The sequence below is a fragment of the Setaria italica genome, chromosome V (genome assembly GCF_000263155.2).
Source record: "Setaria italica strain Yugu1 chromosome V, Setaria_italica_v2.0, whole genome shotgun sequence".
In the NCBI taxonomy this organism is placed as follows: domain Eukaryota; kingdom Viridiplantae; phylum Streptophyta; class Magnoliopsida; order Poales; family Poaceae; genus Setaria; species Setaria italica.
The window spans coordinates 10418869-10439660 of NC_028454.1; the positions used below are offsets into that span (position 1 = coordinate 10418869).

At 48.4% G+C, this 20792-nt stretch overlaps 3 protein-coding genes across 3 annotated transcripts; 1 reads left to right on the top strand and 2 right to left on the bottom strand.

Annotated features, from left to right (window-relative positions):
• Positions 1 to 566: 566 nt before the first annotated feature.
• On the top strand, positions 567 to 4230 carry LOC101784995 (coleoptile phototropism protein 1). The gene is made up of 3 exons (XM_004968341.3): positions 567 to 1613; positions 3436 to 3741; positions 3834 to 4230. Exons 1-3 carry the CDS (start codon positions 714 to 716, stop codon positions 4074 to 4076), a joined length of 1449 nt encoding a protein of 482 aa, XP_004968398.1. The 5' UTR covers positions 567 to 713; the 3' UTR covers positions 4077 to 4230.
• Positions 4231 to 4336: 106 nt separating this feature from the next.
• Positions 4337 to 7837, bottom strand: LOC101785396. The gene is made up of 7 exons (XM_004968342.3): positions 7486 to 7837; positions 7254 to 7369; positions 7031 to 7149; positions 6766 to 6928; positions 6459 to 6676; positions 5999 to 6374; positions 4337 to 5904 (listed from the first exon to the last, which is right to left on the bottom strand). Exons 1-7 carry the CDS (start codon positions 7648 to 7650, stop codon positions 4590 to 4592), a joined length of 2472 nt encoding a protein of 823 aa, XP_004968399.1. The 5' UTR covers positions 7651 to 7837; the 3' UTR covers positions 4337 to 4589.
• Positions 7838 to 15773: 7936 nt separating this feature from the next.
• LOC111257318 lies at positions 15774 to 18280 on the bottom strand. The gene is made up of 4 exons (XM_022826635.1): positions 17145 to 18280; positions 16533 to 17059; positions 16233 to 16258; positions 15774 to 16142 (listed from the first exon to the last, which is right to left on the bottom strand). The coding sequence occupies exons 1-4, from the start codon at positions 18278 to 18280 to the stop codon at positions 15774 to 15776; spliced, it is 2058 nt and encodes a 685-aa protein (XP_022682370.1).
• Between the last annotated feature and the right edge of the window lie 2512 nt (positions 18281 to 20792).

Sequence of the window (20792 nt, forward strand, 5' to 3'; positions counted from 1 at the left end):
CTAATTAGTCAATATTTAGATAATAATTCACAAATACAAACGAAACGCTACAGTGTCGCATTTATGGCAAAATGCTAATTTTGCAACTCCCAACTTGGAAAGTAAACAAGGCCTAAATTTAAAAGCTACGGAGTAGCATATAGAACAGTAGATTCGCTTGCATGGCTCTGGATGTTACTTCTCTGTGTACGAGTGTCCACACACAGCTACGTTACACACATGCACTGATGGCCTGATGCACATGCTGCTGCTGCTCTTTGTTTCTTCAGAACCACTCCATCTCATCCGACCCCGTTTGTGTAAGTTGCATGGCCCAGAGAACAGAAGCATCTCCAGCAGTAAATGGATTTCACCCCAGCAAATGAATACTCGAATTAGCATACGCCAATGATGCATAGAAACACGGGCATGTTGTCAATTTATACCGACCTTTTTTGTACGTGTTAGGATGCTAATGATGGTGGCATCCGCGGCCATGTACCTGTGCACCCACTCCGATCCAAGCACGTCGGCGTCTCTCGACCTGCAGCACAGCTTGTTCTTTGGTCCACATACGCAGAGACACTCAAGTGAGCGAGCCTGCAGCTGCAGCTGCTCACACGTCTCCCTGAGCTAGCAGCTACGCCTTCTTGCTCACCAACTACTATTACTGCACCCTCCCGCACGCACATAAACCAGCCGAGAGCTTGCGAGCGCCGCCAGCAGAAGCAGCCATGAAGTCTTCGTCGCAGAGTCAGAGCCCGAAAACCCTGTCGCCACGGGGCGGCACGGCGGGCGGAGCCGGCGCCGAGCACGCGCGCTCGGCGTCGGAGCCGTGGGTGGTGGCCGCGGCGGCGGCGAGCGCCTGCGACGACTCGTGCGTCAACGACGTGGACAACTTCGCGCGCACCGTGGCCGCCGTCAAGTCCAAGTCGGCGTCCTGCGCGCGGCCGGACATGCTGGCGTCCGTGCTGTCTCACTACGCCGCCAAGTGGCTCCCGGACGTGGCGCCGCCGCCGCTTGCGTCGTCCCCGGCCTCGTCGGCGTCGGGGCGGTTCCTGCCACCGGAGAGCCCCACGGCGACGTGGCTCAAGAAGCGGCTCCTGCTGGAGTCCCTCGTCGCCGCGCTCCCGCCCGACCCGCCGGCGCCCGGCTGCGGCGGGGGCGGGGCCGGCGGCGGCGGCGACGACGGCATCACGTGCGACTTCCTGCTCAAGCTGCTCCGCGCGGGGAGCATGGTGGGCGCGGACGCGGCGCTGCTGCGGGACCTGGAGGCCCGCGCGGCGCGGCGGCTGGACCAGGCCACGCTGGGCGCCGTGATGATACCGGCGTTCGGGCACGCCGGCGAGAACGCGGCGCTGCTGCTGGACGTGCCCCTCGTGCTGCGGCTCGTGCGCGGGTTCCTCAAGGAGGGCGCCGCCGCCTCCTCGAACAAGGCCAGCTCCGCCGCGGCCGTCGGCGGCGGCGGCGCGGCGGCCGCCAGGGTGGCCAGGCTGGTGGACGCCTACCTGGCCGAGGCCGCGCTCGAGGCCGGCCTGCGCCCCGCCGAGTTCGAGGAGCTCGCCCGCGCCGTCCCCGCCCACGCCCGCCCCGCCGACGACGCGCTCTACCGCGCCGTCGACACCTACCTCAAGGTGCGCCTGCGCTGCGCTCGCCCACATCCCTTTCCATTTCTGCTTCCTGCTTGATTGCACTACATGACCATGACTCGGCGGCACGGCACGCGCGCGTGCCGCCTAGGTGCGTACGGCGTACGTGCCCATTCCTGCTCCGACGAAGGGCCAAAAGGCCACGGTGACACTGTGTCAGTGATAGCTTTTTAGACAACAGAAAATCGTTTACAGGTGCACAAGGCCAACGTGTCAATTCTAGTGCATACTTTGCTCCATACTTGCAATCGCCATAGCCTGCGGTGAGGTTGGTCAACAGAGGAAATCTTAGCTGCAGAGACTGTTGGTTTCACTTGGCAACGCCTTTTTGTGCACGGCGAAATGATGGTGAAATCAGTGTTCTTGAGTTGATGGCAATGGCAGGGGTGCCTCTGCATTGGGGGTTGCACACACATAGACCCATCCCATCCTTCCCGGACACTGCGACGTGTTCGAGCCCGTGCTGGAGACAGTAAACTAGAGTACTGGAAAAGTGAGAGGAATCAGGCATGCATATACTGGACTGGACGGCGACTTTGGTCTTTGCCTCTTTGGGCTTTGGCCACCTGAAAACTTGCGAGGCATGTTCATGTGGTTGTGTGTTTGACTGTACTGTGATTTGCATTAGACCGTGTAATGCATATCTATAAAATAATAGGGTACAGTACCGTCAATGTCCATTTTTTATTGCATAGGGAATCTTCCTTCCGTAAATCCAATTATTCTGCAATCATAAGTTAAGGTCCTGTGTGTACCATCAGAGCAATAAGCCTCCAACATACAACTACTCATATTCTATGATTCTATCGGGAAGGGAACAGATACAGGCTTGTTATTTTATCCATTGGTTTTGTTTGTGCCTGGCATGTGAACTGACTGATAGATTAGTTGCTTCCACGGTTTGCTAATGCAAAATCAAATCCCCTCCCTTTTTGTTGTTAAGAGTTAAGACCCTTCCGTTCATCCATCTGTTGCGTGAAAGAGATTGTGTCAAAAGTCTGAAATGTCTTATCTGCTGGTGTCACTGTAGCGTCCAAAGTTACCGCTTGAAAGGTTTAGTTAAACCTGCTCCTGATGTTGTTAGCAACTTAGCGTCTGGAGAGAGAGACAGAGATGTCACGTGAGCTCCACCCGCTAACCAACAACAAGAGCTACAACCTGTTAATTACACATGGGAATAGGTGCTTCTGGGTATCAAAATCCCTCTTGTCCCTTGGTGCTTGGTGCCATATTTCTTCTTGTCCTGCTATGACCAACCACCAGCAATTTACACCTGCATCTGTCGCAGGAAACTAGACGTGCTAATATTCCCTTCAGAATTCAGATTCATGTAAAAATGTGTGGATGGAATTCCCAAGCAAGCAGTGCCTGCAAGGCTGCAACCTGCTCAGGGATCTTGCAGACATGGACAGAAAATATAGATACTCACAGTCACAGCCATGGCAGAGTGCGGGCTAGAACAGTGGCAGGATCTATCATTTGATCTCATGGGCCTGATGATCAGAACATTAACAGTTACAGATCGAAATGCAGCCAAGGAAATCTTGGGAATTTCTGTTCCATTGCTCTGTGCATGTCTTGGAGTTGAAACACTGTCATCAGAAAATGATGACAGCGCTGTCCGAGAGGACATATTCTCATGTCAAGTCGATGGTGCTCTAGTCATGAAAAGTCATGTCAGATTCTGAATCGCTAGCTCGTACAATGCAAATTTGATTGTGTACAAGAATGAAATTGCATTAGGATAATCTAGTGATAATCATGAAAAGAAATGGTCACTGACTCTTTGGTTCCTGATTTCCATCAGGCGCATCCGAACACGGCCAAGGAGGAGCGCAAGTTGCTGTGCCGGCTGATCGACGCGCGCAAGCTCACGGCGGAGGCCGCGGCGCACGCCGTCCAGAACGAGCGCATGCCGGTGCGCTCCGTGATGCAGGTGCTCTTCTCGGAGCACGGCAAGCTCAACCGCCTCGCCGAGCTGAGCGCCTCCTTCAGCGGCCCGCGGACCCCCAACCCGGCGCTGGAGCTCCCCGGCCGCTGCCCCTCCAAGCGCGAGGTCCTCGCGCAGCACCAGGAGGTGCGCCGCCTCCGCGAGGACGTCGCCAGGCTCCAGGTCCTCCGTCATCTCCATCTTTCCAGTTCAAGGCTCCGATTCAGTACACTGACAATCTGACGCTGAAAGGTATCTCCAATTCTCCATTGCAGGTGCAGTGCAACGCGCTGCAGGCCCAGGTGGACAGGCTAAGCTCGGACAGGAGGCGGCGCGGCGGCGGCGGCGGCGGCTTCTTCAGGTGGAGCGCGTTCTGGTTCGGCGGCGGCATGGGCGCCGACGTCGCGAGGGTCGACGACTCGGAGAGCGGCATGGAACGCCGGACGCCGGCCAAGGGGAAGAAGGACAGCGCCGCCTCAGCGACGCCGAACGCGAAGTGGCGCAAGTCAACTTCATGATGTTGATATGGGGTTGGAGCAACGCTGATGAAGGGATGATGGGTTGTTTCTTTTTTTTGGCTTTTGGTTTGGTTACAGTGATTTCTGAGTTTGAATGCTCTGTTATGTTACTGTCATCTTGAGTTCCTGTTCATGATCAAATTATCTCACTGAACTGTGTGAAGCAGCCTAAAAGCATCAACTGCTGACAGCTGAAACCACAAACAGATCAACATTGACAATGAAAAATTGATGCGCTGAAAGTGCAGATAAATCTCACATTTTCAGCTCAAGAACAAGAATAATTCATTTCTTTCACAAATCAACAAATAGTTGTACACGCACTAATCTGATCACATTGGGGTGATCATAAACAATACAATATCCCACAAATAACAGGCAGAGCCTCAGACAGAAGAAGTCTGCAAGCTATGCTAAACTCACTTATTCAGCTGCAGAAACAAATAACAAATGGAGTCAACTTTGAACACACTGAAAGAAGAATAAATAGGTCCAGACGTGTGGTGCAGCGACTTATTTGTTTACTGCTTTCTTGATCGCCTGCTTGCATCTGCTGAGGAACTTGCTGCTGCTTGTGGACACTGCATCCTCATAGCCATATCTGCAGTCATCCTCGCCAGCAACCTTAGGCTTCCTGCCAATGCACTCCACACCTCTTCTCATTCCAAGGATCTTGGAAGGCGATGAGGGCAGCGACCGGAAACCCCTACTGTTGTCGGATCTTGGGAACCAAATCTTCTTTTCCTCCCTCTCCTTAATGCCAAAGCTGTCCCTGCATAGCGCTGTTCCCTGGTCAGAAGCAATATCGCCCTCCACCTCAGCAATCTCATCAGAACATTCAGTAATTTCATTCCTGCAGCTCTCTTCATCAATTCTGCTTTGCATATGCTGCTCTTCTGAAGCATTCTCCTCCTCATCGTCATGCTGTTCATCTGAACAATGATATACAGCCTGACCTTCTTGCTGGTTGTCCATGAGCATATGGAGCCACTTATCAACATTTCCTTTGCCAACATGGTTCATGTTTTCATCATCTTCAGACCTGGGAACATGTTGGTGATGTACTTTACTCTTTTGCAGCAGCATTGACTGATCTGCGGGATACCTAGGAGTTCCATGCATGCCAACTGCTCTATAGGGTGGACTTGGGGGAAGTGACGAGGTCCTCGGTACTGAAACTGTCTCACTGGCATGGTATTTTTCAGTCTCAGACTCGTAGCACTGCTGCATGGTCGCTTTATCCTTGTCATCTCCTGACCTCATAGGTGTACCAGCTCCCCTCGATGCCATAGTCTCCATTCTTTCTCTTCTCCTGCTACGACGCCGTTCTTTGATCGCCAGCTCTTCTAGTTTCTCCCGCACCAATGTTCTACCTCTTTCAGAATCAACAGTGTTCTGTTCAATGGAGAGAGACCTCCTTGGGAAGTTTATCACCTTCGATTGCTCATTCCTGGCATTGCTGAATGCTGAAGCACGAGTTGAAGTACCTTCTCCAATTTCTTCTTCTCCTAGGGAAATGTATGCATCTGAATTCCTCTGATCTTCCTCCAGGAAAACCCTCAGCTCCTGCTTGAGAGGGCTACTCCTCAATTTTCTTGCTGAAAGGTACTTTACACTCTCACCGTGCCTTTCCTCGAGCAATCCATCATCAACACGATACCTCTTCCTTTCTGGCTTTATCTGTCTTTCCAAATCATCTCTCTGCTGGTACTTCTTACGGAGCTCGGTTTCAGATGAGTCACACATTGCTCTCTGGGCCTCCAATCTGGCCATGAGTGTGCTGGTAGCGGCTTGGTTCAGTCTAAGCTGTTCCTTGTACACAACAGACCTGCATTTCATACAACAATAGATAATAATTAGCATCTTTGAACTTCTAAGGGAAGACATGTTAGTTTTCTTTTTATTTAAGTAATCATGCTTACTGGTGCATGGCATCTCTGATCATCTTCTCCAGCACGGCCTTGTAGTTGGACTGGGCCTCCGCCAAGCGATGGCATTTCTCAACTCGCCGCTTCCTCTTTATTAGGAGTGCCTCCAAGCCCTGGATCGCCACCCGCTCCTCTTCATTCTTCTGCTTCAGCTCATTGGCCTCGTTCTCCAATTCAGTGAGCTCAGCCTGCTTCTTCTTGGCCTCTTCTCGGTGCCTAAGTGAATCCCTAGCCATAGCTATGGACAAGTAAGGATTGCTAATGTAGCCATCAGCATCCGGGTTATTGTTCTCCTTTGCCGAATTAGGCCCCTGGCCAGAGATTGGCAAGTTGAAATTCTCATCCTTTTCACCCGTGAATTTCTTAGAAGCTACATAAAGAATGATCAAATTAGTACTCCGCGGTTCATATCAGAACAGGCATACCAATAAGAAAGAAATGGGAAAATATTTACCTATCAAAGGGTAATTAGGCCTGAGCGGTCGGTTTGCATCAAGAGATTTGAGCACAGAGTTGTCAGGACCCTTCGTGGAAACAATTGCAGCAGGCGCAAGCCCCACTTTCCTTGTCATCTCAGAGAAGTGTTGGGGGAACGCGTGCGCCTCCACCACCTGCAGCGAGCTCAACTCCTCGCCGGAGCCGTCGGCGAACAAGAACGCGAATGCTCTATTTCTGCACATCCCAGCAGACCCATCAGTACAGTAAGGCGAGCCAATCGCCAACACCGACCCGCAACTTGTCCGCTGCAGCGGCCAGCGTACCTGAAGTCGGAGTTCTTGGAGGCGAAGATGGAGAGGAACTGGTTGACGGAGACGCCGAGCTGCAGATCCCACCACGGCATGAGGAACTCCAGCTTGTTCTGCTTCTTCCTGCACACCTGCCACTGCACGATCCGCAGGTTGCTCGGCACCGTCTTCCCTCCCCCTGCAGAAAATCCACAGCAACAAGCCAGTTGGTCAGAACTTGAGGAGTGTCAGACTGACCAAAATCAGGCAAAAGTTTCATCAGATCGCAGCGGTTTCTTACTGGCACAGGGGAACCAGTGGTCGATGTCCCAGGCGAGGGGCGAAGCGGAGTCCGCGTGCAGGTAGAGCACGTTCCCGTACGCGTCCACCCGGAAGAGCGCCGGATCGAACCCCGCGTTCCTGCATCCAAGCGCCGCGGAAACCAATCAGCCGAAATAGGGGGAGAGGGGGGGGGGGGGGGGGTTGGAAGGACACCGGAACCAGCGCTTGGATTAGCCACGCACCCGAGGTGGTCGAGCTGCTTCCAGAGGAGGTTGGCGTAGCCGCGGGGGTTGGCGGTGGGCGGCGCCTCCGCGTCGGTCACCGGGAACATCTCGTTCAGGTCCTTGGCCCGCAGCGCCTGCGCCCCCCATCGGGATCACTCAGTCAGCTCAGAAGCACTCGGATCACACAGGCAGAACCGCAGCAGTGAGGGATGATCAGGCATTCAGGCGGCCGTGTCGGATCTAGACGTACCTCGTGCGGCTGGAGGACGTAGGGGAGGAAGGCGTGCGGCGGGCCGTGGCCGTAGGGCAGGCCGACGGCCGCCCCTCCGCCGCCGCGGCAGAGCCTGGCGTAGGCCTTGGGGTACCCCATCGCGTCGTCCACCGCCTTCTCCTCCTCCGTGAACCCGGCCGCCATCTTCGTCGCCTCCACCGCCGGTGCCGCTACCTGTGCGCGTACGTACAGCTTCGTATCGGGATCGGGAGCGAGAGTGTGGAGGGTGCGTGGGAGTGCGGGAGCAATTTAGCGGAGCTGGATTCGCAGGCGGGGACGAGGGGAGGGGACGGAGCGTTTCGTCTCGCGTTGCAACGGTCCGCGGGATAGGGATGGGAGAGCTGGAGAGAGCCGTTGGGTGTTCAAATCGGGCAGGTGAGGGGCACGTGGGAGCGAGTAGGACGGCGTGGCCTTGACCTTGGGGGCGCTTGGGAGGCTGGCCCGTGGGGCCATGTGTTTTGGCCGAGGAATGATTTGGAAGACCGTTGGAGCGATTAATGCAGGTGCACAGTAAACTGGAGAGGTACTGGACAGGAGTTGTTGGGGCCGGACAGGTTGGGCTGTGGATTTCTTTTTCTTTTATGGTGCCGGGCTGACCTTTGTCGGGTTAATGCCTTTTTATGATGCGGCGATGCGCGATTGATGAATCCGGCGTCGGCTCCAGATAACGGCCGCGGCAGGCGTTGGACTCGCCGGATCGGGGTGGAGAACGGCGTCCGGCTGCTGAGGAAGAATGTGTCACAAGACTAGTAGTTCCCAATGTGATGGATTGAGAAACATTACGATTACTCCTTTTTTTTAAAAAAGGAAACATTACGATTACTAGAAGAGGTTTTAATGCTGCTGAGGTGAAATTGTTCCCGCATTTCCGAGACAGGAACGATGTTTTCGGGATAAGGAACGTGGCACTATACCTCTTTTTTTTTTGACACAGTAGACTATGTGTCGCCGGTCACGTCATGTGAGAGCAAAGACCTGGAGTGCTTGCTCGAGTGATTTCGGTTCATATTTCTCTATGGGAGCGTAAGCACATAACAGTGGTCAGTAGCAACAGTGAGGATCCAGGTAATGTACAAGGACACATACTGGCCCCTTCCTTATAAAAAAAAGGACACGTACTGACCTTCTTGATCCCCGAACCTGATTAATGAAGCCGGAGCACAGAGCTTGTTGAATTTGGGCTGTTAGGCACCCTGACGGGCCAGGCAGGAGGCTCGAAATGTTTACCTGAACGGCAAAAAAAAAAAAACCTGGCCCACGTAGCTAGCACTACTAGAAGGCAGCAGCAGGAATGCAGAAGTCAGCAATGCAAGAGACGGCAAATTATTGGGCCAAAATAATTCAGCCCGGGTAGTACCAGGCCTAGCCCATGTCCTACCAGCATGTGTACGCTACGGGATGCGCTGAGGAAGGGGAGCTGGCGGGAAGAAAGAGCCTGTTCGGTGGGCTTCTGCTGCGGCCGTTCGGAGCGCTTCACGGTGACGCTATTCGAGCGGCTTCTCCACCGACACGGTCATCCAATTCCTCTCGCCTCCCGTCCCCATCCACTTCCCACATACGCCCGTCGCTCTCTCTCGCTCCCTGTCCGCCGCCGCCGCTCCCTCGCTCCCTCGCTTGCGCCCGCTCTCCGCCGCCGGTCGGCTGTCGCCTCGCCCGCTCCGTCGCGCTCGCCCGCGCGCCGCCGCCGTCCCTCCCGCTCCGTCGCGCTCGCCCGTGCGCCGCCGCCGTCCCTCCCGCTTCTCCTCACCCCCTCCGTCGGTCGCGGTCGCTCCGGATCCGCCGCCGGCGCTCCCTCCGGATCCGCCACCGGCGCCGCTCCCTTCGCTCAAACGCTCCCTCGGTCGCGCCCGTTCTCCGCCGCTGGCGGGCCATCGCGTGCAAGGACCTTCTCCCAGTCCGTCGCCCCCTCGCTCCCCTTCGCTCACAGGTATGGCTGCTCCCCCATCGGATTATGCTTCTTGAGGCTTGTTGGAGAACGTATTATGCTCATGGATTCTGGCCGTGATTCTAATACTAGTAGTATATGTTTTCATCACTCGTTCCTCTGCATAGACACAGTTTCATTATTTACAGAGTATTTGGCATGGGTGAAAATGGTTAAGTGGGCGAAAATGCAGCATATTTTCTTCAACATAGTTAATGTGAATTGCAGAACCTTCTCTAGAATTGTGATTGTATTGTAGAATTGAGTTGAAATTTGTAAGTTCTAAGTTAAAGTTTGAGATTCCTGAAAATTGAAATCTTCACATGTGAAATAAATATTGATTCATGTTGGAAGCTCAGAGCTAAGTCAAAAAGTTAGAAGTTCTTTTGGGATGCATTGTTGACTGAGGAAATGGTCATGCTGTCATTTAAGTTATTGCTTCGGCTCTGTTTTCACTCTATTTGTTTGTGGTTTGTAAATGAACGTGCTTATGCACGGAATTGCTTCATGGTTTGGTGAGTTTGTCCCCTTTTAATTTGTTGTTGACATGACGTCAAACTTTTACTTGTCATGCAATTCATTACTGCCCTAGTGTGCAGAACCATTTTATGATACTTATTCGTGGTTGGGGCAGACTTGGTGAATTTTATGATACTTATTCATAGTTGCGGCAGAGTTACGGTGAATTCAACCCGTAACTACAAGCTGATACTTACATCATGTGGTATATTGTGTGGAAAGTTTATGTCTGAGCAATGTGATGTTTTCACTATGTTACATAATAAAATACCTACTGCAACATTCTAGCATGGCATGCTTATTTCTATATTTTTATTGCATATCACTCTTACTGTCAAATGGAACTAGTGTATTAATTTAAATTCAGGATAACTGATTCAAATGATGAAATTTGCACATCAAAACCGTGCCAGCTTTCTTTTGTGCCCGTGATTGTACTTTCAACCTTCTGGATTATTTTCACAGTATGTTTTCGGTTTTCTCACCTTCCAGACGACTGATACAAGGGTACTAGGAGGCCAACCGCGAGGAAGTACCAACAGTGCCCACACTGGCATCATCATCGACTTCGTCCTGCTTCCCCCCCCCGCCCCCGTGTGCTCGTACAATTTCCAGCACAAACGCGCCAACACACCTGCTAAGGTAAGTAACATATCCAGTAATTTAAGATTGTTTAGTTGTACGCAGTTCCTGGTTATCCGTAGCTCGGTGCCATATAATTGCAGCTCCTATGTACTCAGATGAATAACCGTGCCAGCTGGGATGAGGGCACGATGAAAACTTTGCTGGACTTGTGCATTGCTCAGAAGAACCAGTTCAATTGGAGCAACAGATACCTCACTAAGTTGGGTTGGAAGAACGTGTACTCAGGCTTTAGGGCACAAACTGGGTTGCATTTGGGCAGCAAGTAGCTTCAGAACAAGCTCAACAAGATGAGGAGGACATTTCACAGCTGGCTGGCCTTGCAAAACAAATCTGGTTTAGGGCGCGACACACAAACTGGTGGTGTTTCTGCTGATGCCACGTATTGGGAGGAGGACGAAGAGGTACATCCTATGCCAGGCCCCTAATTCACTCAGCATCTTGTTTGTACTTTTATTTTTGTGGCCTTGATCAGTTACTGTTGCTTCAACATTGCAGGACACCACTGGTGGTGATGCCCCGCCGAGGTCCCAGCCGAGTTCCCAGCCGACTTCTGTTAAGCCTCCACCTTTCCTCGACGAATTGTTTTTGTTGTTTAGCCATGAACCCCAAGACAAGGGCACCTTGCTGACGGCAGGAGGTATTCGTGAGGCGACACCTAGCGTGGGGACTGAGGGCAATGCAGCGGACTTGGACCAGGACCCCCGCCTGCTAGTAGTGCTCGTGCCATGTCCAAACGGCCAGCCCGGGAATACTCTATGGACAGTCCTACGAAAAAAAGAAGTGACATCTTGGAGCAGTACATCATGGAGCTATCCGACAGTGTGGCAAAAAGGAGCCAGCAACGTGCTGACCGTGCCCGGGGGGAAATGGCTCGTTGTCTGCAGCTCTTGAAAGAAGATGGTATACAGGAGGGGTCTCCGCTTACTGCCAGGCTCTGTATTTATGTACTAAGAACGCGGAGTATCGGACGACGTTGACGGAGATGACAACGAACGAGGGCCGAATGAACTGGATCCAATTCAACTGGGACATGTTGAACAAGAAGTGATTGTGGCATGACTTTGTTTTATCGTAGTGTTGTGTACTGATGGGTTTCGAAAATAATATTTGCACTCGTGTTAAGTTCCTGTAATGTTAGCTTATGTAACATGTCTTGTCCGTTGAACATTTCGTTTTAGTGCTAGTTAAATTCCTTTCAAGTTTGATGTTGTCCATGCTCAGCAATTTATTTCAAGTTAAATTGGATCAGTAGTTTCTGTGAAGTTCCTTTCAGTACTTTCTGTTTAGTTTTCTAGGTAAGTTCCTTTCAAGTTCGATTAGTACTTTGTGTTAAGTTCCTTTCAAGTTGGATCAGTACTTTCAAGTTAAGTTTTCAAGTTTTCTGTTAAGTTTTCAAGTTAAGTTCCTTTCAAGTTAAATTCCTTTCAAGTTGGATCAGAACTTTTTTTACATTGTGTCATTTTACATTGCTTTGAAGTTATTTGGAATTTTGATGTCTGTTGTGTTAATCTTTTGGACATGTAGTTCAATAGGGCCTTGGTGGCCCTCCGCTCATCAGTAGCAGGAGCATTGGTTCAATTCTGTGGCAGCTCAAGGAAAGGGGAGAGGCAACTTTACAGGCACTGCACAGGTTCGAAACAAATGGATATGTATAATTCGGTGCAACTACCTATGTGTAAGGTGTGTTTGTTGATGCCCCTCCGATTGTGCATGCATAGGTTGAATCAAGTATGAGTAGTGCAGAGGAACAAAATAGTGACACCGGCAGCGACAACAGTTCCGTGTTCGATCTAAAGTGTTTAGCAGGAGCTGCAGCCGCACATGCAGAGGTTCACAGCATTCAGCGTCGTGGGCGGAACCCGCCAGTTGACCTGCCATGCATGACGGGATGGCAATGGGTTGAGCTGAACCTGCGGGACAGGCGGCGGTGCTTTGATAATTTTCGTATGTATCCCGACACGTTCCTTCAGTTGCATGACATGTTGGTTAGCAATTATGGATTGAAAACGTCGCAAGGGGTAGAATCTGTTGATGCTTTAGGTATGTTCGTGTGGGCGTGTGCGACACAACAGGCTTGCCATCAAATTAGAGAAAGATTTGATCGGAGTTTGGACACAGTTAGTAGGAAGATGGCGCATGTGGCAAATGTAATGTTTTCATTTGCCCAGACAGTCATCGCTCCAAAGGATCCTGCTTACTCTAAGGTGAATCATAAGCTCAACCAATATGCACCGTTCTTTGATGGGTGCATAGGTGCTCTAGACGGTACGCACATTCCAGTACTGGTCGGGTGTGAGTCCCGTTTGGATTTTATTAACAGAAAAGGGTGGACGAGCTTCAATGTGTTAGCTATAGTCGATATGGACATGCGCTTCACGTATGTAGGAGTGGGGAGGGCAGGATCCTATCACGACATGGCGGTGTTGCGGGATTGTATGGCGGCACCGAACTACCCTCATCCACATGCAGGTATGGTACTTGACTAATTACGCACATGAAGCTGCAATTGCAAAATGTGGTGCACTAATGTTGAATATTTTTGATTATCTGTAGGCCGATATTATTTGATCGAGTCGGGCTACGCAGTTCGAGAAGGGTATCTGGGGCCGTATCGATATACTAGGTATTACATGGAGGAGTTTAGCAGAAGGTCGGCGGACACATTGGAGGAGAAATTCAACTTTCACCATTCCAGTCTTCGCAATGTGGTCGAACGCGCATTTGGCGTGCTGAAATCCAGGTGGCACATTCTGCGGGAAGTTCCACTGTACTCTCAAGATCGGCAAACGAAGCTTGTTATTGCTTGCTTTGCACTCCATAATTATTTGCTGGACCTTGCCGATGCAAGTACTGCAGGTTCGACCATGGTGCGAGCTCCGGACTATGGGGTGTCCGAATGGGTGGCAGCAAATGCTACTCTTGATATGGTCGGTGTACGAGATTGGATTGCGGCGGGAATCTCTTTGATGTAAATGATGGGTGTATGGTGTGTACGTTAATGTTGTAATTTGTATGTAACCAATTGTAGTAGTTGTTGTGTACGTTCGTACTCTCCAGTGTGTTGGTTATGTTTGCGCGACAAAATTTAAATGTTGTAGATCCTTTTACCGTTAGAAATTTAATTTTTGAACGTAGCAACGCATCCGTAGGGAAAACAGACCGAAAATTGCTAAGGAGCATCTGCCACCGCTCCCTCGCTCGCATCCGTAGGGAAACAATTTATTTTCTTTATTCTTAACTACCTTACATTTTTTTAATTCTTAATAATTTCCGAATAATTTGTAGTCCCACGCCTGACAATAGTTTGATTTTATAAAAAAGAATAGTCAAATGAGACTTGCTAAATTATTTGGTGGATAAATTCTTTTGGAAACAACATAGATGCTTGTTTTGTTTGCAGGTAATAGTGACTAACTCCAGTTTGGAGCAGGAGTGGCTTCGGTGGCCGTTGGAAGCAGCTGAAGCCGCAAGTAGCAGCTAGCAGCCGCGCTGCAGCCGCTGGCAGCAGAAGCCAGCAGCGGCAGCCGCTACTAGCTTTGCCGAATGGGGTGAAAAGCGCGGGCATGGGGGATACGGCGCGACGCGGGTACCGCTGACCAGTGACACGTTTCAGCCTCCGGAATTCCGGAGGTCTTGCGGTCTTGGAACGGGTTGCATATGTCTATCGACTTGCTGGAGGGGTAAATCATCTCGCCCGCTTAAGATATTTTGTGACCTACAGCTGTGAGTGCCTCGGTGAATATAGAAATGGCAGAGAAACAGTACGATTCTGTTGCGAGCTTGCGACTACTTTATATAGTTAATTCTCAAAATCAACTTAAAACTATTTTTTTTGACACCACTGCCGCCGTGCGCATGCTGCTGGGAGGAGCCGAGGCCGAGTTGCGCTGGCTGAGCCGAGCCGACACAAATATCACAGCACTGCCTTGAGGGTAGCACCGCGTAGGTGATGCCCTATCTATAAAGCAGCACTCCTCTCACGTCTCTCCTCCAAGTCTCACCCCTCTCCAAGGTACATTCATCTCTCCTGATCAAAACCTCTTCCTCCGAGCTTTTCTCGTGCGCGTTGCTTTTCCCCAACAAATCCCTTCTGATTTTGTTTTTGGATTTATCCCTTGTGTGCAGATGATGAAGGGAAGGGCAAGGCGTCGTCGTCGGGTGGAAGGAACTCGAAGGCCGATGCTGCGAAGGTGCCCAACCCTTTCAAGGTGAGCTTTGAGAGGACGCACTGGAAACATCTCAGATCGGAGATGCACGACCTGAAGTTGGAGAGCCTCGTCGCTACCAACCCATCGGTCGAGGAGATCGCAGTTGGAGCGCTAGGAGGTGGCGTGGCATGGGGGCAACACCGGCGACAGGAGTGGTTCCAGCAGCGGGCGTGGCTGGGGAGATCGCAGTTGGTGCGTCAGGAGGAGGCGTGCAGGCGGCACCGGCGGGAGGGGTGGTTCAGGCAGCGGCAGCAGGCACCGGCGGACTGCAAGCAGTGGCGGGCCTGGAGGACAGCACTTATCGTACAAACTTCTGTTGGATGTCTGGGGTGTGTGTCATTTTGCTTCTCATGGTGGGTTGGTTTCTTCTTTGAGATCTTAGATGGTGGATGTGCATGATTTTGCTTGTAAGGGTGGGTGCTACCTTATCCTATCCTAGATGGGGGATGTGTGAGATTTAGTGTGTCGTTGGTTCTACTTTGAATCTTTGACATGCTAGAGGATTGTGTTCAAATATGCTGTGATATATATGATTATTTGGCACGACTATTTTTGTTTGTGTGAAATGTTAGTGAATTTCCATGCATATTCTATAATTCTAGCAATGTAAAACATATGCCTCTTGTGGGAACCATGATAGGAAGAATACAAGGCCCGTTCATCGTCTCTATGATATGAGCCACGCATGTATTTTGTCAAAATGAGAAGCTAGCAACTGATATGTCCTAAGCTACTTGTGGGCACCAATGTTCTAAATAGCGGGCTATGGAATTTAGCAGAGGCCTGCTCAAATAGCTATGGCAGCTATAGCGGCAGCTAAAGCAAATAGCGGTTCAAAAAAAAAACATGCCATATACAGCCACAAAACAAGGAATTTCAGCAGGTATTTCAATATAAAATGAAATAATGAATGCACACACTTCATCTGGCATCTCAAGGCACACAATAAGACAACACAAGTGCAAAAGTATCTAAATATCTTCATCATCACTAGAGCGAGAGATGGATTTGTCATCATCCTCGTCAGAAGTTGATAGAGATTGCATGTCGATGTCCAAATTATCTTCTGATTCTGAAGAGGAAGCAGATTGCACTTCATCATCCATGACAGGAACAATCTTCCTCCTCTTCCTAAGGCACCGATGCTGGATACCTCTCTTTCTTTTGGACTGTGTTGTTGCTGCTCCCTGTGAAGATTCTCCCTTTGATGATGCTTCAGCTTGCTCGGCTTCATGTCCTTGTTCAACATTTGGCACAATTCCAGTGATCCACTCATTTTCATCATCCTCGAGAAGAACATTAGCAATTGCCTTCTCAATTGGGTCCCTAACTTTGTCATCCTTCTTTTACTTGAGTTTAGAGTTGAATTTAACAAAGATAAGATCTTTCATACTATTATGAAGTAGCTTATTTCTTCTTTTTGTGGGAACCTGCATATAAATTGTGACGTGGTGAACTATGAATTAAATAACAGAAGTATTGTACAGAATTACATAATTGACATGTACTCAGTTCTTACTTGTTCAAATGCACTTCAATTCCTTTCACAAGCAGAGGAGCTGCATGTCAAACCCAAGATTCTTATTGCCAATTTCCTAAGATTTGGTGCACTTGTTCCATGATTCAGCCACCATTTAGCTAAAAATAGGAATTGATGACAACAAAGTAGTCATGTGTCTACTAGTCTTAAGAAAGAATTGAAGAAATGTACATAAAATCTACATATTCACCTGGATCAAATTTTTTGTTTCTCCTTTGTCTTATAGGCATTTCCTTTCCAAATGTACCATTTGCATCCTGATAGTGCTCCAACTCAGCAATGATTTGGTCTTGAACTTCAATATCTTCAACCATCTTTGTGACACAGCTTACTAGTCCTTCTCTGAATGATCCATCTAACTCAATATCTAGCTTCTTTAGATAATAATAATATGGGTTCAGGTAGTAACCGGCCCTATGTAGTGGTGTCTTCAACTTGTTGTCCCACCTCTTGTCAATGATATCACATACTTCCTGAAATCGACCACGGTCATCGTCAAATCTTTGAGAGATTTCTTCCTTTGCATCCAACAAGCAGCTATACAAGAAGCCCATAGATGGTACATCACTGTCCATTCTCCTGAGGACATTAACCAATGGCTCAAAGAAATTAACAGCATTATCAACTCCTTTCCAAAATTTATCAGAGCGGACAACTCTACTGGCATTCTTCCCTTTCACCTTGTTCAAGTACCCCATTTCATTGAGTTCATCAGACCTAAAAAAACCTCATCAATTGTTTCTTATTGTCTTGTATGCTCTTCAAATTCAAATAAGCTGTAGCAAACCTAGTGACACCAGACCTGACCAAATCTTTGCTAAGGAATTTCCTCATGAGTTCCGAGACCCTTGTGTGAGCATAAAGGAACACAGTCAAAGACCTTGCCTTAGCAATTGTTTCATCCACTGATGGCAGCTTCCCTATGTCTTCCAGTATGAGATCAATACAATGGGTAGCACAACCATTCCAATATATGGTGGGGCACTTTGCTCTCAATAAACTAGCAGCTGTATCATTAACTCTAGCATTGTCAGTCATCACTTGAACTACATTTTTCTCCCCTATGTCATCTATACACCTATCAATTAGTTCAAAGATATATTTTCCATCCTTCTTCACAGCTGAACAGTCCATAGATTCAAGGAAACAAACACCATATGCACTATGAACAACCAAATTCATCACCCCTCGGCATCTTTTATTTGTCCAAGCATCTGTCATCACGCTACAACCAGTGAGCTCCCAAGATTCCTTATGTGCCTTGAGTGAATCCAGCACCCTTCTTTTCCTTTTCTGCACGAATGGGCCACCCATCTCATATGGACTAGGACCTTGCAAGTTTCTGTCGTAGTCTCCAATTGCTTCAAGCATAAGGTCAAAGCTTGGAAGGGTCACTGCATTGTGTGGAATGCTTGCTTCATAGAAAAACTGACAGGTGTACTCACATGCACGATCCCTCTTCTCTTCTCTTTTCTGAGTTGAAATCTTTGACTGGACCTTCTCGGCGAGCCCTTTGCCTTTCCTTGCATTTATAACCTCTTTTGGTGTTAGCTTGTAGTACTTCTCAATAGGTCCACTTGAGCTTCTCTCTTTCATTAGCACAACAACAGAAGTTGTTTCAGTGTCATCATCACTAAACCCTCCTTCTCCTTCCGAGTGACTCAAGTCTACCATAGCTCTAGCAACCTCCTTATGCTTGGCCTTATTTTCCTTTGCATTCTTCTTCTTAGTCAATAATTTATACATTTCATCCTTTACATCAGACGGGACACGGTCACACTTAGCAACATTAGACTTTGGAATCTTGGCAAGGTGGTACTTGATTCGAGTAATACCACCGGTGTAAGTATTCTCATAATAGTTGCACTTCAGAGAATTCTTCTTGGCTGGATTCGGACAAGTACAATGCTTCCATGCTGGGTCAGATGAGTCAACCATGACAGCCTGTACTTGTGTTGTTGATGATGTGCTTGACTGGCCCAAGCCTACACATGGTAAAAATAAATAAATGAGACAAATTGCAGTAGGCACAAGCACAAGGACACATAGTTAAGCACAAATTGTCACATTCACAAATCACAATAAAAAATCACAATGCATATTGAACTGTAGGAGCAGAGGGACAGGGAGAGGATGAGCTTGCCTGGCGCAGCCTCACTTGGCTCTGTTGCTTCTGCTTGTGACATCATTCCTGGGTGGCCACCAGTCACAGCTTGAGGAGCAGCACCTACCGTCGCAGCCCGTGGTGACAACGGAGCAGCACCGTTGCCAAGCACGAGATTGGGGAAAAGGAAATCAAGCGAGCTAGGGTTCAGCAGCCAACAAATATATATATGATGCACTGATGGACCGGTTTTGGGCCAAAACTAGTGGTGGACAACATAGATATGAATTGTGTTTGAAGCGCTAAATGCTATGCGACGCTAAACAATTTAGCGCCGCTAAAGTACGCTATTGCAGCCTTAGCTATGATAGCGCTCTAGTATGCAATATCGTCGCGACATGTCGCTAGAAATGCTATAGCGCCGCTAAATGACCACTATAGCCCGCTATTTAGAACATTGGTGGGCACCAAAATATCGATTCCGCCATGATTGACAACTGCCATGTGGGGAATTTGCTTATAACTATTTACTATTCCAAGCTACTTTGTCAGTAATAAGACCGAATTTGGTAAAAACTAGCTATATTTTCTTCTTTGTAATGGCATTGCATAAGTAACAGTGTGGCTATATATAGAAAGCCCTTAGTACAAACAGATATAGTTTCACTAATGTAACTTTCTTCATAGCAACGACACTTGTTTGTGTATATAAATCGTTTGAGTAACTACATTCAGAAGAACATTATATACAAATGGATCTATTGAGAAATCGGCACCCCGAACTAAACACCAACTCCCTAGAAGTGGCACTAAAGTGGTGTGACACCACTTCTTCTGTGAACTTTGTACCCACACTACTCTAAGGAGACCTTCACACCGACACCAACACGGGAGACCAACTCTTTACAAGGGAACCCAAATCTTTTATTCACCTACTCACAACCTAATACAACACTCACTTTTACACTCTTTATGTGGCTACCCTACCATGACACCACTACACTACATGCCAACATTGTCATCTCTTCACCTATGGTTCATATGCCACTCTATGTCATGGTATGGCTAGGAGGGAGGGGGAGCACCTCTATTTATATGTGCTCATGATCATTGTAGTGTTGCCATGTGGCAACTTCCACACTCTTCCGTACAAAATATCCTAACTCTAAAACTCTCCTCATCCTTATCTAGCTTCTTATATTTCTACCATACTAAAATATCTAGTTCTAGAGTATTCTACACTTCACCATGAAGCATGTCAACTATGGCTCATTCATTCTCTCCAATTTTCTAGAACCTTCTTACCTTGCCAGGATCTTATCCTTATACATGACAAAGTTAGTCTCTTGAGATCTTCACAATCTTTTAGAATGTTTCAAGTATGTATTGCATATTTCAACAGGATCAATACAATATGATGCTTCAGCAGTTCAGCTACTTAAATCTCATGCAACATGCAACCAAACAGGATCCTTGTCTGAAATACCAAATAGCAGTTAAGCTCCTCAAATTGTCATCTGCTCACTTGTTCAGGGAAATGCAAGGCAAGCAATAAAGCAGTTTTTAGGGACATGCAATCCCGCACAGTTGTCTATGCATGCTCACTCCTTAGTCTTCATACCATTCCATTGGCTTCATGCTGCACAACAGTTTCAACAGAAAAAAGAACATATTCTATTTAGTGTGTACGATGACAAGACACTAGTATAACACAAACTAAGAGAAAGCAATAGCAAAAGACATGAAGACCATTGTAAAAGCCTAGATATGAGAAATTGGTAACAAGTTTTCTTTGGTAAATAGGAGTAGTAGTGATTACAGAAATTATGCATAAGAAAGAAAATAGCTAGACAGCAATCAAGTGGGGAAGAAAAGAAATGCGATAAAACCCCTCTTCAAGCATGGATCTTGAACTGACCTCATCAAACCAAAAAGAAACGAAAATCTTGCATTTATCAGCATCAACAATTCAACTGGAGTAACATTAGTTGGATGAAAAAATTTAAGGCCTGGCTCCAGAAGAGGCCGAGAATATAAATGTACATATGTTCAGAATAAGTCCATGATACACCCCTGATACAGATGTGTTGCAAATGGATTTGTTACCCAATGTTACAAAGCTATGTGGCATTGGTTGAAATGCCACCTGACTTACCATCTTCTAACATGACCACTCACAAATTAGTGAATCAAGTGCTAGAGTGTAGGTTTGAACTCATTGGCTCAAGAGTCAAGAGAACGAATATAAACAAAGTTAATGCAGGGAATTCATTGAATCCAAAAATCACATGGATGATTCATTGAATCCAGCTTAATAGAGGGAAAACTTAAGAAATGTTGTGCATA